At 38.0% G+C, this 15,583-nt stretch overlaps 1 protein-coding gene across 1 annotated transcript in view; it reads right to left on the bottom strand.

The window, feature by feature from the left end:
* LOC150077279 (FYVE, RhoGEF and PH domain-containing protein 6-like) overlaps positions 1 to 14,964 on the bottom strand; it is a 109,602-nt gene extending 94,638 nt beyond the window's left edge. The window contains exons 1-2 of the mRNA XM_090385841.1: positions 14,955 to 14,964; positions 6,128 to 6,291 (exon numbers count right to left, since the gene is read on the bottom strand). Of these exons, the coding sequence (XP_090241967.1) occupies positions 6,128 to 6,291; positions 14,955 to 14,964 (174 nt within the window). The remainder of the gene's footprint in view (positions 1 to 6,127; positions 6,292 to 14,954) is intronic.
* Positions 14,965 to 15,583: the final 619 nt, after the last annotated feature.

Below are 15,583 nucleotides of genomic sequence, written 5' to 3'. Positions count from 1 at the left end.
CTATGATGGTCTGAGACAGTATTTAAATTCTATACAGTGGGACCAACTGATGATGTTACCAACAGCAAATTCAAAATGGGAAGCATTCAAGGAACTAATCTTGGAAGCTACCAGGCTTTACATACCAACCAAGAAATATTGTTCAAGGTTCAGGCCTAAATGGTTGTCAGATGAACTAATGAGACATATGGCAGAGACGAAAAATGCATGGGATACATACAAATTAATGGGTGACATGGAAGCCTATGATATATATAAGTTGGTCTGTAACCAAGTCACAAAGGAGATTAGGCAGGCAAAGGCAGATTATGAGAAATCCTTAGCAAAGGATGCAAAGAAAAACAGAAAAGAGTTCTTTACCTATTTAAACTCAAGAAGGAAAGGGATGAATCAGATTGGTCCACTGGATATTGATGGTTCAACAGTTGAGGATCCAGCTCAGGTGGCTAACAATCTAAACGAGTATTTTGCATCTACATTCACACACGAGGAGTTATTCAGGAAGGGGAATGTCGTAGGTGAAGTAAACATTGGTAGTGAGCTAGATGATTTTCTAATAACTGAGAGGAAAGTGGAGGAGAAATTGTTGAGGATAAACATAAAAAAGGCACCCGGGGTGGATGGGATCTATCCAGTTATATTAAAGGAGGCAGCAAAGGAAGTAAGCAAACCCCTAGCCATAATTATGAGAGCTTCTTTGGACTCAGGGGAGGTACCCATGGACTGGAGATGTGCAAATGTAACCCCAATTCGCAAAGGAGGATCAAAGGCTGACACAAGTAATTATAGACCTGTTAGTTTAACTTCGGTTCCAGGAAAATTAATGGAGACACTGGTTAAAGAAGCACTGCAGGATCATCTGGACAAGAATTCAGTTATAGCTCAGACACAGCATGGTTTTGTTAAGGGCAGGTCTTGTCTGACCAATTTGATTGGATACTATGATGTAGTCACAAAAGAACTGGATGCAGGGAATAACTTTGATATTATATATTTGGATCTTAGAAAGGCTTTTGATACTGTTGCGCATGGAAGACTGCTGCACAAATTGGAGAAGTGTGGCATTGGAGGCAAATTGCTGCTATGGATAAAGGGATGGTTGAGTGGCAGAAGACAGAGAGTGGTAATCAATGGACACTGCTCAACGTGGACTAATGTTATTAGTGGAGTTCCTCAGGGTTCAGTGTTGGGTCCTTTGTTGTTTTCTGTATTTATAAATGATATTGATGATGGTGTATCAGGCTTAATGTCCAAGTTTGCAGACGATACCAAGGTTGGCAGGGTTGTTAAGGACACTACTGATACTATGCTGCTGCAACAGGATCTGGAAAGGTTGAGCAGATGGGCTGAGAGGTGGCAAATGAAGTTTAACATTGACAAATGTAAAGTACTACATATGGGAAACAGTAACCCCAGGTCAACGTATCAACTCTGTGGTACTACGCTGACAGTGGTAGAGAATGAAAAGGACCTGGGGGTAATTGTGCAGGTAGATATGAAGTTCTCTGAGCAGTGCAGACGAGCTGCAAGAGTAGCTCATGGTGTCTTGTCAATGATATACAGGAATTTTTCTAGCAGGGACAGGGATGTGATTATTCCCTTGTATAAGGCATTGGTCAGGCCACACCTTGAGTACTGTATACAGGTCTGGAGGCCTCATTTCAAGAAGGATGTAGAGCTGCTGGAACGAGTACAGAGAAGGGCAACAAGATTAGTGAATGGAACAAAGGGTTGCTCTTACGAAGAAAGGCTTAAGTTTTGCAAATTACAGAGCCTGGAGACTAGGCATCGGCGAGGTGATCTGATAGAGGTGTATAAAGCTTTGAATGGCTTGAGCATGCTCAATGCCGATGGGATTCTTCCTCTTGCTCAGAATAATCACCTGAGAGGGCATAAATTCAAATTGAGGAAGGACGGATGTCGGATAGATGTGTGGAAATTTGCCTTTAGCCAGCGGGCAGTTGGTTTGTGGAATAGACTCCCATCGCTTGTTGTTGAAGTTGATAGCCTAAACAAATTTAAGGCTCAGCTGGACAGGTATTTCGAACGAACGGAGGGGTGAAATGGGAGTAGTGGTTGGTTTTTTTTTTTTTTTTTTTTTTTTGGCTGGTGCTGAATAAGCTTGCTTTCTTGCATCATATGCCTCTACTAATGCTAATGTCACGTGACACAACATTAGTGTGGTGGTAAGTGCGAAATTCGTATCGTATCGTTTCATAGTCACATTTGCTTGCTGGGTTTGGTTTTCATGTGGCACCTTGTGTCGTCCTGAGTTAAAGAAAAGTGCAACTTGGAAAAAATGGGGTGAGTTTTCGTTTCCCATCTCATTAACCTAACACAGTATTGTGTCAGTTTTTGCGTTCTTTAAAAAAAAAAAAAAAAATTCTATTGGCGTATTGCGCATATACTGTATAAAGAGGAATTTTATTGTTAATTGCATGTGTTAATCAATTTTAATTTGTGTTTAGTGAAAGAAGGTTATGTTTTTACGCGACTTCGGGAGGGATTCAAGCAAAAACCGGTTGTCGGCCACACGTGGTATTGTATTACTTTTTGTTTCTTGTTTTGAAAAGAAACAAAAATTGGTTTGTGTTAATTTTTCTTCATTTTAACTCTGAGATGTTATGTTACGTAACATTTTGTCTTGTCCGAATAAATTGCATTTCTGTTACTTGATGCTCCAAAAAAAAATGCAGTTTTGCCCTTAATTTTGTTGTTTTTCAGCTCCGACGTACTGTACTGTTATGTCATGTGACATCTGCCATGTGCAGTCCTCGAGAAGAGGGGAAACGCAGTGAGTGGTCGGAGTTATAAACCATACATCACTGCTTTCCCCCCCTCCTACCTTTAAATACCCTGTAAATCAGTACTGTACAAGTGGGTTAATAAAGGAAAAAGAAAAAAGAAACATTAAATGAAAAGTGAAATTTTAAGGAAGAACAGGTAAAATAAAGGGTACAGGTACAGTAATTCTGTTGACTGAAACTGGCACAACATCTTTAGGAACTGGTGATGATGGTGGCAGCACATCTGGGTGAGCAGAAATTGATGGCACTGGATTTTCAAATGTTGACTACAAACCGTAGTCAACACTTGAATTTTTCTTTTTTAGCTTTTTAGCTTTTTTTTTTGAACATGTCTTGCAAGCTAAGCTGTTTCATATATTTTGGTCTTTCTTTGATTAGTTTATCCTGCAGCATGTAAACGTTCATTATTTCTTGTTCAGTGATAAAACTGCATTGCTCTAGACCTTTTAGCACTTCTCCTGTCAACTGAATTAACCTATCAATAGAGATTCTTTCTGCTACGTCTTCCTCATTTGTATCACTGCTTTCTTCTCCACTATCTTCTTTCTTCGGACTTACAACCATCTGCATGATTTCTGAGTCAGTATAATGATGAACAGTAGCTACAGTGTCTTCTACATTCATCCATTCCTCAGTGTTATCTTCATCCATTCTCGATGCAAGATCCTTGGCAGCAGGATTAGTTAGATCAAGAGCGAAAGAAAGCAGTTCGTGTATAATCTGCTTTTCCTTTCAAACCCTAAATCCTGTAAAGTCATTTGCAGTGTCTTCACCAGCTGCAGACTCAAACATTAAACCTGGCCTCAATTTATGCCATCCATTTTTCAGTGTGGATGCCTCTACAGACTTCCAAGCATTGGCAACGCAGTAAACCATATATCTCACATTAAATTCCTTAAGAAACTTCTGTACTGGTCTGCCAGAGTTAACTGCACTAAGTAGGTGCCTCATAAACAGGGAGCGATACTTACACTTAAGTGAACGTAATATGCCATTGTCCAGAGGTTGAATTAATGATGTACAGTTAGGTGGGAGGTAGCTACTGAAAACTATTTTTTACCAGAAGTTCTGCTTTCGGATGTGCGGAGCAGTTGTCTAAAACAAGCACTATCTTACAGTTGTGGTCCAGGCCAACAGAGTCACAGTGAGCTCTTGCTTCGGGAACAAAATATTTTTCAAACCATTCCAGCGTAATGTTAGTTGTAATCCATCCGTTCTTGTTGGCATGTTAAATCACTGGAAACTGTGTCATACTTTTGAAGGCCCTGGGATGTAAACTTTTGCTGATGACCAGCAACTTGGGGTCCTTGAGGTTGTCACAGACATTTTCTCAGATATGCCAGACAAGCTGTACTTGCTACCTGGGAGTCTAAAACACTGATGGAACTGATATTCGGGTGACACTCAAGTCAAGTGGGCCCAATTTCAACAAAGTCCGGATGGTCTGTGACAGCCAAATCCTCTGCTTGCACCTTCACGATGGTGGGACTGTTAGTAATCCTGGGTATAACCTTCATGCACAAGTACATGGTAGATGACCACCCAGGTGTGAACCAACGTAAGCAGGGGTTGAGGTGTGGTGCCAACACCACATGGAGGAATGCCACCCCTCTATGTTACCAGGCAGTACTACTAGGTGGTAGATGACTCTCATCAACCGGTGCAATACCACCACTTTGCTTATTGGAGGCTTGAAGTGGTGGAACCCATGTTTAGTCTCTAGAGCTAAGTTCCGGTCAACCCTTCCTCATCCCTCCATCATGCAGTATGATTGACGACTTTCGAGGTTATGATGAACATCGTGGTGAGGATCCAATATTCCTTACATTTCGAGGGTACAGCTCTAAAACGGTGTTCGCAGGCTGGTCGCTATTTATTACATTGGACCAAACCTACTGATAACTCTCTAGGAGGCTTCTGGATCAGCTAGTGTATAATCTTGTTACCTCTACTCTGCCAGATAGTGACTGGAGGGAGTCCGAGTAGTGTGTATGCGGGGAGCATTGTAGACCACATTATGTCAAGGATCTGGGTATATTCTTACCATGTGTACGCACATACCCAAAATTTTCATTACTTCATACAGCATGTCCCACCCACTTTTTCTTACTATTGAATACACAATGAATTGTCAAACTAATAGAGCAAGCTTATCAGCAGAAAGAACTAAAGCTCCCAAGAACTTCCTAATTCATTTCACAAATATACGTGGTCTCAATTCTAATCTCAACGATATCCATTTCCAGTCTGCCAAACCCCATGTACTTTTTCTGACAGAATCTCAGTTATCGGTTGATTCAACTACTGCTCATCTCAGATGCCCAAATAATTCGCTGTATGGTTCCTTTTGCCTCAAAGGTGGTATTTGTGCGTATATCTGTTCTGATATTCCCTGTCAGAGACTTGGCAATTTGGAATCTCCTCTCTTTGATCTTCTCTGGCTTAAAATCTCTCTACATCATTGTGACAAATTCATCTGTTTTCCCTACCGTTCTCCCAACAACACTTATCACTTGGAACTTGTTGACTTTCTCCAGTCCAACTTTCCTAACAGTGAGGTAATTTTCCTTGGCGATTTTAATGTTCACAACTCCAGCTTGCTTCCGTTTTCTAGCCACACCGACCCAGATGGTCGAGATGCTGAGGCTTTTACAATTACTAATGACCTTGCACAGATTGTTCATTTACCTACAGGAAAACCGGACAATCCTAATAATACAGCCAACATGCTTGATCTTTTTCTCACAAACAACCCTTCTAAGTACATGGTCGAAGTGAGAGGTCCTTTAGGCACTTCAGATCATAACTTGGTGATTGTCTCTTCTCCAATGGAAACTTTATCTCATGGCTATTCCCAACCTCGCATTGTTTGGCATTAAGAATGCAAAATGGGATGACCTGCGAGACTTCTTTTCTTCTTTTCCTTGGTTGGATTACTGTTTCAAAACTTCTGATGTCAACGTTTGCTCAGATCGTGTCAATGAAATTATTCTTGCTTCTGCCCACCTGGGTGCGGAGGCGCCGCAAGTGCTGGATAAGCATTTAGGGAAATTCTAACTTATGTAGAGTTCTGTTGAATGCAACTCTTACATAAGTCGGGGAGTGTCTGTATTCCTCTTTTCAGTAACATAACTTAGAGACAGTTAGTGTGTCTTGCAATTACAATGTTTAGGAAATACATTTTTTAGAATAAATTATAATCACTAGTCTTGTAAAAGCTTAGTTAATTTAAAAATATGTAGTGAATTCTGAAAATATAATATACCCATCACAATAGATGGATTAAATCTATATAAGGATGCCTTCATAAGAATACATACCTTCATAAGAACACCTTCTTTAATGAATTTTCTTCCAGGTACAAATATTTTTGGCTGACCACTAACTAAAGATCGCTGAATCTTTAACATTTTATGAAGATTTTCTTGATTATCCAGGAAGCCTTTAATTTTTATAGTAATGTAATGAACGTCATTAAGGGTATCTAAATAAAATAAAAAAAGCTTATTCTGTCCAAGGAAATTCACTTCATAAATTTTAATGTGTACAAGATATTTTAAGGATATACACTACTCTACCAAAAATATTTGAACACCACCTCGTTTGCAAAAACACAAATATAAGATGTAAGTACAGTAGAATGTCGGTTATCTGGAATAACTTGAAAGGCTCGTCTTTCTTTTTTTTATTGATGGTTGTACAGTAAGTGCCAAGTATAGTGATCATGTTTGCAAATAGAATTTTTATTCTAATAAGCGAAAGATTTCAGTTTACTACCCGTTTATAACAAATTGTACAAACAAAAAGCCCAATAAACTGAAAACTGCAAACTGTTTTATGGTGGTGACCTCTAGAATTCTGTGACCTTTCAGAAATGTTCTTTAGAAAAATATCACAGAGACTACTGTGTTTTCTTGAAAACCAAGTGAATTTCAGATTAGTTTAGCTCTAGATTCAGTAAGAATAATATCGGCCCGAAACTGTGTTATTTTTCTAAATTTTTTACAATAAAATGTGAAAGAAAAGAAAATGTGCAGTTTTAACATTGCAACAAAAAACGGAAATTATAGAATTAGAAAAGGTGAAAATTTAGAAAATCTCCCCAAAGAGTTTAATGTGGGGACTTCTTACAACATCAAGATTTCCAATGCTATAATAGAATTTGTGTCAATTATGGATAATGAAGAAGGATCTATCAAAAAAAAGACTATGTCGAAACCTGAAAATGCCACTTTAGAGGGTGTACTTTATTTGTGGTTTCTTCAGAAGCGAAGTTTAGGCGAACCAATGTCTGACCGAATGTCGTGTGAAAAAACATTGGATTTTAATCGAAAATTAAGAGATAATGAAGATTTTAAGGCAAGCACAGGTTGGCTCAAAAACTTTAAACTGAGACACGGTATATGTGAACTAGATATTGAAGGCAAGAAACTTTCTGCAGACGAATCGGCAGTGGTGTCCTTTAAAAGTAAGTTTGCTTCAGTTATAGCAAAATTATGAGAAAGAAAACGTTTATAATGTTGATGAGATGGGCTTATTACAGAAAGCATTACCGAGAAAAGCCCTAGCCACTAAAAGAGAAATATCTGCACCAGTTTTCAAGATGAGAAAAGAGTGAGTTACAATTGCTATGTGTGCAAATGCTACTAGGACACAGATTGTCCATGCTCATTATCGGCAAGTCAAAAAAAAAAAACAGAGCATTTAAAATTTTTTTCTAATTTTCCTGTTTTGTATAAAAATCATGAAAGTGCCTAGATGGATGTTTCTGGTTTCTGAGATTGGTTTATAATTTTTTTTAATTAATTAATCTTAATTATTTAATTTAATCATAAGGTAATATTAAATTTATTTAATCTTACCTTACGTTCGATTATCAGGAAAATTTGGCTATCCGGAAGAGGTCTGACATCAATTATTCTGGATAACTGATGCTCTACTGTATTAGTATTTAGTATTAATAAAGGCCATACAATGCAAGGAAGTCTAAGGCTTATGCTGCACAAGCCAAAAAAAAGTAAAATAATAATAATAATAAAATTAAATAAAATAAATATTTTTATTTATTTATTTATTTCGTATGGCAAAACGAGGATACATTTGTAGCAGACAATATTAAAAAAATATAAATAAATTACAATAAGCCTAAAAATAATATTTACAGAGTAAATTGTAGATAACATTTTGGTAAATTAAAATGTAATGTCCAGTTTATTCAGCCAATTAATAGCATCGTCAGTAGCACTGTGTAGATCTTGGATGGGTCCTTCAAATCTCCTCTTTGGGCACTCCGTGACGATATGCTGGATAGTCTGAGGCACATTATCACAGTCACAGAATGGGTTTTCAGTTTTTTCCCACTTGTGCAGCCAGAACTTGCATCTTCTGTGACTTGTTCGGATTCTATTCAGGGATGTCCATTCCTTTCTTGGTAAGTTGAAACCAGGTACTGCATGGATCATTGACTAAACCCAGATGGTTGGGGTTTAAAGTGGTCCATTCTTCACACCAGGTCTGATCAGCATTAAAATGTGACTTAATAAGCTTCTCACCTAGCTTCCATGGAGGGTTCCTGGATTTCAATCTCTCCAGCTTCTGGGGGTTGCAGTCCTGATGTATGGGCAACAACTGAGGATTTCTGTGACATTTTTGCCATTCTTCAGCAAAGCTGTTTCTCTTCTTATATATATATTTTTTTTTTTTTTTTTTATGAAAACCCCAAACACGAAAGGTATCAAAACCAATAGTACTTAGTACCGTGCCTGGGTTGAAGGAGAAATATGGGGGGGGGGGGATACCGGAAACTTTGCTCTAGAGACTAAACATGGGTTTCACCAATTCAAGCCTCAGGGCGCCTCCGTAGCCAGGTGGGAAGGAGCAGCAGTGCGTAGCACATGCTTCTTGATTAGACCGGGGTTCGAGCCCGTCACCACCAAATACGGAGTATGCGGAAAGGTCAAGGAATGACCACCGCATATCCCGGAGCAATATGGCCTTAGTTGCTAATGCTCCTAAAAACCAAATAACAAACAAACAAACAAACTTCAAGCCTCCAATAAGCAAAGTGGTGGTATTTCACCGGTCGATGAAAGTCATCTACCACCTCTCCAGACACTGTAATTTGCAAAACTTAAGCCTTTCTTCGTAAGAGCACCCCTTTGTTCCATTCACTAATCTTGTTGCCCTTCTCTGTACTCCTTCCAGCAGCTCTACATCCTTCTTGAAATGAGGCCTCCAGACCTGTATACAGTACTCAAGGTGTGGCCTGACCATTGCCTTCTATAACAGGATAATCACCTCCCTATCCCCACTAGCAAAATTCCTGTATATCACCGACAAGACACCATCAGCTACTCTTGCAGCCCATCTGCACTGCTCAGAGAACTTCATATCTGCCTGCACAATTACCCCTAGGTCCTTTTCATTCTCTACCACTGTCAGTGTAGCACCACAGAGTTGATACATTGCTCTGGGGTTGCTGTTTCCCACATGCAGCATCCTACATTTGTCAATGTTAAACTTCATTTGCCACCTCTCATCCCATCTGCTCAACCTTTCCAGATCCTGTTGCAGCAGCGTAGTGTCAGTAGTGTCCTTGACAACCCTGCCAACCTTTGTATCGTCTGCAAACTTGGACATTAAGCTTGATATACCATCATCAATATCATTTATAAATACAGAAAACAATAATGGACCCAACACTGAACCCTGAGGGACTCTACTAATAACATTAGTCCACGATGAGCAGTGTTCATTGGTTACCACTCTCTGCCTTCTCCCCCTCAACCACCCCTTTATCCATAGCAGCAATTTGCCTCCAATGCCACACTGCTCCAATTTGTGCAGCAGTCTTCCATGTGCAACAGTATCAAAAGCCTTTCTAAAATCCAAGTATATAATATCAAAGTTATTCCCTGCATCCAGTTCTTTTGTGACTGCATCATAGTATCCAATCAAATTGGTCAGGCAAGACTTCCCCTTAACAAAACCATGTTGTGTCCGAGCTATAAGTGAAGTCTTGTCTAGATGAACCTGCAGTGCTTCTTTAACCAGTGCCTCAATTAATTTTCCGGGAACAGAAATTAAACTCACAGGTCTATAATTACTTGTGTCAGCTTTTGATCCTCCTTTGTGAATTGGGGATATATTTGCACATCTCCAGTCCGTGGGGACCACTCCTGAGTCCCAGGATGCTCTCATAATTATGGTTAAGGGTTTGCTTTCTTCCTTTGCTGCCACGTTTAATATAACTGGATAGATCTTATCCACCCCAGGTGCCTTTCTTATGTTTAACTTCTCCTCCACTTTGCTCTCAGTTATTACAAAATCATTAAGCACCCTGCTACAATTTGATAACCTTCTGGCACTTTCAAACCTTAATAACTCCTCATGTGTGAATGTAGATGCAAAATACTCATTCAGTTTGTTTGCTATCTGAGCAGGATCATCAACAGTTCAAGTGTATTGTGTGTTTCAACGGCAAATATCAGCAAATAATCGATAGATAACAGTAAATAATTTGGTGAGGATTTACCATTTTATTCTTATGTATTTATTGAAAATACCTATTTTTATTGAAACTTATCACAATGCATAATTGAAAATCTAAGATTATTAAGGTTTAATAAAATCTCTGAAATTATAATAATTTTCAATTTAATTTTTTTTTTATAATTGTATACTATAATTGTATTTTTGTAATTTTATCTTGAATTTGTATTTCGTTTTTCTTATTAATAAAATTAATTATATGCATTAGTATGTATAAATATTACACATATAATATCGGTGTAAATACACCATAGTTAACCCATAGATTTGAGCTACGATTGTAGTGTAGAAGGCATCGTTTTAATTGTATCTCATAATGTGGTTGCCTTCACAACAAGATAGCTACTATTGAATTACTTCAAATAAATAACGCTTCTCTAGTAGAGAAGGCTACTGTTATTTATTTTCAGCGTACCACCACCCAGACGATCGTTTCGAAGCTTTTTGGCTTCGTCATCAGTGGGCGGGTAAGTAATACAATAAGCCATCTCAGTTGCGAAGTTATATCCACATTATGAGAGATGCCAGAAGGGTGTGGTGGTAATGTATTTGGAAAATTAAATGCACTAGGCATAATCCTTATGGGTTTTGATAATGAGATGGCTTATTGTATTACCTACCCGCCCACTGGCGGTACGCTGAAAATAAATAACAGTAGCCTTCTCTACTAGAGAAGCGTTATTTATTTGAAGTAATTCAATAGTAGCTATCTTGTTGTGAAGGCAACCACATTATAAGATACAATTAAAACGATGCCTTTTACGCTACAATCGTAGCTCAAATCTATGGGTTAACATGGTGTATTTACACCGATATTATATAGTTAATTATCAAAACCCATAAGGATTATGTCTAGTGCATTTAATTTTCCAAATAAATATTACAAATAAATAAATAACATAAAACTCTTTATGACAATTTTTTCATTATACACCATTTTAATAATCCTAAAAACCATGGAAAGCTAAAAAAAATTTACCCCGCTATTTAAAAAGGTTGCCCACACCTGAGCTAGAACATATTGGGATCATGGATAAGATTCTAAGATTAATCACAGAGTTACTGGGCAGAAGAGAGAGAGCTGTTAGTGGTTACACTTCAGACTGGGCTAATATTAGGATTGGGGCCAATGTTTCTAACTTTCATAAATGATACTGATGAAGGGATAGAGGGCACGATGTTAAAATATGCAGATAATGTGAAGAATGGAAGAGTGGTTGACCATGAGTGCCCACCAGCTACATCAGGATGACTTGGATATGCTTCAAGAATGGTCAGAAAAATGGCAGCTATGTTTTGATGAAACAAAAGCAAGGTCTTACACACTTGAAGAATCGCAACTCCAAAATAACTTATTCACTTGGTGGGATTGAATTAAAAATAGTAGAGGAAGAAGGGAAATTTTAGAAGTTACAAAGTGGGCAGACATGAAGTTCCCTTAGCAGTGTACACAAATGGCAAAGAAAGTCCACAGTGTCCTATTAATGATTTATAGAATATTTACTTTTAGAGATATGGAGGTCATAAACCCACTGTACAGAGCAACTGTAAGGCTGCACTTGGAATGCTGTGTCCAAGTATGGAGACTGCACCTAAAAAACACTGGCATCTTGAAAGGGTCCAAAGATGGGCAACCCACTTAGTGAGATCTGCAAACAGGTGCCCACATGAGGAAACACTTTGGATTTGTCAGCTACAGAGCTTGGCAACTAGACACCTTCGAAGGGACCTGACTAAAGTTTGATTTGATTTGATTTTGATTTTATTGGCACAAAAACGATTAAAGTTATACTGCGCCAAGAAAACCTGACTAAAGTCTAAAAGGCTCTAAGAGGAGAAAGTAAAATAAATGACTGTGAAAAATTTCACTGTTATGAATGGTTTGAAAACTAGGAGTCATAAATTCAAATTACAGGACGAAAAAGTTTAGGCTGAATTGCAGGATGGTTTCTTTCAGCTAGTTAGCTGTTAATTACTGGAATAAATTACCTTTGTGGATAAGTCAAGCTGACAACTTGGATATATTCAATGGTCAACTAGAAAGTTGCATACATGAGGAAGAATCACATAGATAGTTTTTCTTTTTATACTGTTTACTTTTATTAATTTTTTTGGTTAGTGTAGCAAAAACCTGTGGGAACCTTGACTACATGACTTAATATGACTAATGCTAACAGGCAGCAGGAATTTCTGGCGATTCTGCTATAACTGCAGCAGCTAGTTTTTTTAGCCAGTTCTGCTGTGGAAGAGGGTCATACTAGTGACACCCTGATTTAGTATTTCAGTTCATTCCAAAGGTGTCAATCAGACTGAGGTATGAACTCTACACTAGCCAGGTGCATTGTTGGATCTAATTTTCCTCAAACCAAATTTTTCATGCTGCTTGCTGTACAAGGATGTAATATTATTGTACTGGAATATGGAGTTCATTTCCACAAAGCAGCTAGAATGTGGACACCACTGTTCAGAATGTCAATGTAACTCGAAATTGATGGTTTTAGGCACGATAGCCAACAGTCTGAGTTCAACTCATGAGATACACCCTCACACCTGAATCCAAACTCCTCTGAACTCAACTGTGGGCATAATACACTCTGGCTGATGGTATTCCCCAAGATTTTGCCATAAACTACACTCAACTGTTGATCTCAAGAATACAATGTGACCTGTTACTCCCCAAGGCCTGTTCACCACTGCACACAAAATCTGGTGTTTGTTGGTGTGATGTGGGAGTTGTAAGCAGCAGCTCTGCCATGCAACCTCATACCCAGGTAGTTGCCTATAGATTCACTTACAAACATTCTATCCAAGCAAATTACCTGACTGTTTGCACACTTTATTGTTTTTGTTCTTCAATCATTTTAGCTATAGTTTATTTTGCAAGGTTTGAAACGTGTGGCTATCACATGCAATGACAAACTGCTGATGTGGCATCCAATGATTAACCCTTTTCCAAGTGAGTTTGCTGAATGCATGTGAGCTCATGGTAGTCAATTTTCCAGTAGAAACTGGCTGTTGTGGAAAACTGACTACTAAGTATATATATGCATTTAAATATTAATATATTCTTATTTTGGTTTTATTGCTTAACCCAATATGATATCAAAATAATTTTGATATCATATACTTGGATTTCAGGAAAGATTTTGACACTGTTGTGCATGGAAGATTACTGTACAAACTGGAGCAGAATGGTATTAAGGGTAAGCTGCTACAATGGATAAAAGGGTGGTTGACTGAAAGAAGACAGAGTGGTAATCAATGGACGCTGCTCTTCGTGGACTAATGTTATTAGTGGAGTCCCACAGGGTTCGGTGTTGGGCCCACTGTTGTTTTGTATATTTATCAATGATATTGATGAAGGTATATCAGGCTTAGTGCTAAAGTTAATTCTGATGGGATTCTCCTGCTTACTCAGATTAAGAACCTGAGGGGGAAGGCATAGATTCAAATTGAGGAAAGACAGTTATAGAACAGTTGTGCAGAAATTTGCCTTTAGCCAGCGGGTGGTTAATTGCTGGAACAAACTTCCATCTGCCGTGGAAGTTGATAGCTTAAATAAATTCAAGGAGGAACTGGACAAACGTTTAGAGGGAATGGTTGTGTGAAAAATTTATTTATTTTTTTTTTGGCTGAATGCTACATAAGCTCATATGCTTGCTTTCTTGCATCACATGCCTCTATTACTATTACAAATGAAATTATTGTCAAATCAGAATATTTTATATATACCATCATCATCATCAGCCATTTTCAATCCAATGAAGGATGAAAGCAGTCTCTCCAGTAACTTTCCAGTTCCTTCTGTTTTGTGCAATGGCCATCCATTTACTACCCAAGAACTCGTGAATTTCATCTGTCCATCTCTGTCGTCTTCCAGGTTTTCTTCTAACTCCTCTTGGGTACCATTCTGTTATTTTCTTAGTCCAACTGTCATCATGTCTTCGAGCTATATGTCCTGCCCAAGACCATATACACAAGTATAAATGTATAATATAAACAAACCGATTTATGTATGTAAATTAAAATAGGCAGCAGAATGGATAAGCCCTCTGAGATGAGAATACAACGAAAATCAGTACTTAAATATAGAAGAACATTGTGGGGGGGGATAAATTCAGAGGAAGTGTTGTGGAAGGAACACATATCTAAAACTTTTAGATACTTTAAATAAGCAGCCAATGCACCATAATTTACAAGTCAGTTATAAAAAAATTTAGACCAGCAACCAGCATCCCCTGGAAACACCAAAACCAAATAATGTGGAATATCACGACCTGATACTTAACCCGATTTTCGTCCGTTCCCTTTTTAAGCCTAACTTGAAAATTGCCCCCCCCATGAAAAAAAAACTAATTATTTCTATAATTTCTACTCAATCTACAAAATTGAAACTCTCAATATACATAAACAGAAGTGTTTTCTTTGATTTCCTACATTTAAAAAGAGCAAAAATTTATGATCAAGTATGCATTTTTGTAATTATGCCCGCAAAAAACACAAGCAGGTATTCGCCTTGATTATAGAACGTGTCATTGCATTTGTTTGAATTTCCCGCATCATTGTGGTGCTGCTGGCTAAAACGAATCAACTTACATGGAGCCATAATTGATGTCGAAGCTAACAGCATTCGCTGTTACCAAGGTGATACAGGGAGAAAAAAAGAAAGTATGCACCTTTCTTGGATAAGAAACAGTTGTGCATTATTGCTTTCTAACAATATTTTGCATTATTGCTATTGTTATTTTTTTAGTTTTTAGGAGCATTAGCAACTAAGGCCATATTGCTCCGGGATATGCGGTGGTCATTCCTTGACCTTTCCGCATCCTCCGTATTTGGTGGCTCGAACCCTGGTCTAATCAAGAAGCGTGTGCTACGCACTGCTGCTCCTTCCCACCTGGCTACGGAGGCGCCTTTATTGCTATTATTGCTATTACAATATTTTGCATTACTGTAATTGTTGTAGGCAACAATATCATTACAGCATGTTTTCTGGATGTATACTTTATCTTCAAATGAAATTTCTATAAAATATTTCTATATATGACAGAGAGTAAAAAAAATATGTGGAGGTCCTAGAGTCTCGAAACTTTATTAGACAGTTGGACAGACAACTTGAGTAGTCGAGACCCGCTAATTTTCGTAAAATCGGACAAATGCTAATAATTTATTGTAATTTTTTCTTGTAGAGGATCTGCGATCTCATTATGGATTTAAAATAAACT

This window comes from Mastigoproctus giganteus, chromosome 12 (genome assembly GCF_048544385.1).
Source record: "Mastigoproctus giganteus isolate SK-2022 chromosome 12, ASM4854438v1, whole genome shotgun sequence".
NCBI lineage: Eukaryota > Metazoa > Arthropoda > Arachnida > Uropygi > Thelyphonidae > Mastigoproctus > Mastigoproctus giganteus.
Note: the sequence above shows the minus strand (reverse complement) of the source record. Positions and strands in the feature narration are given on the sequence as shown.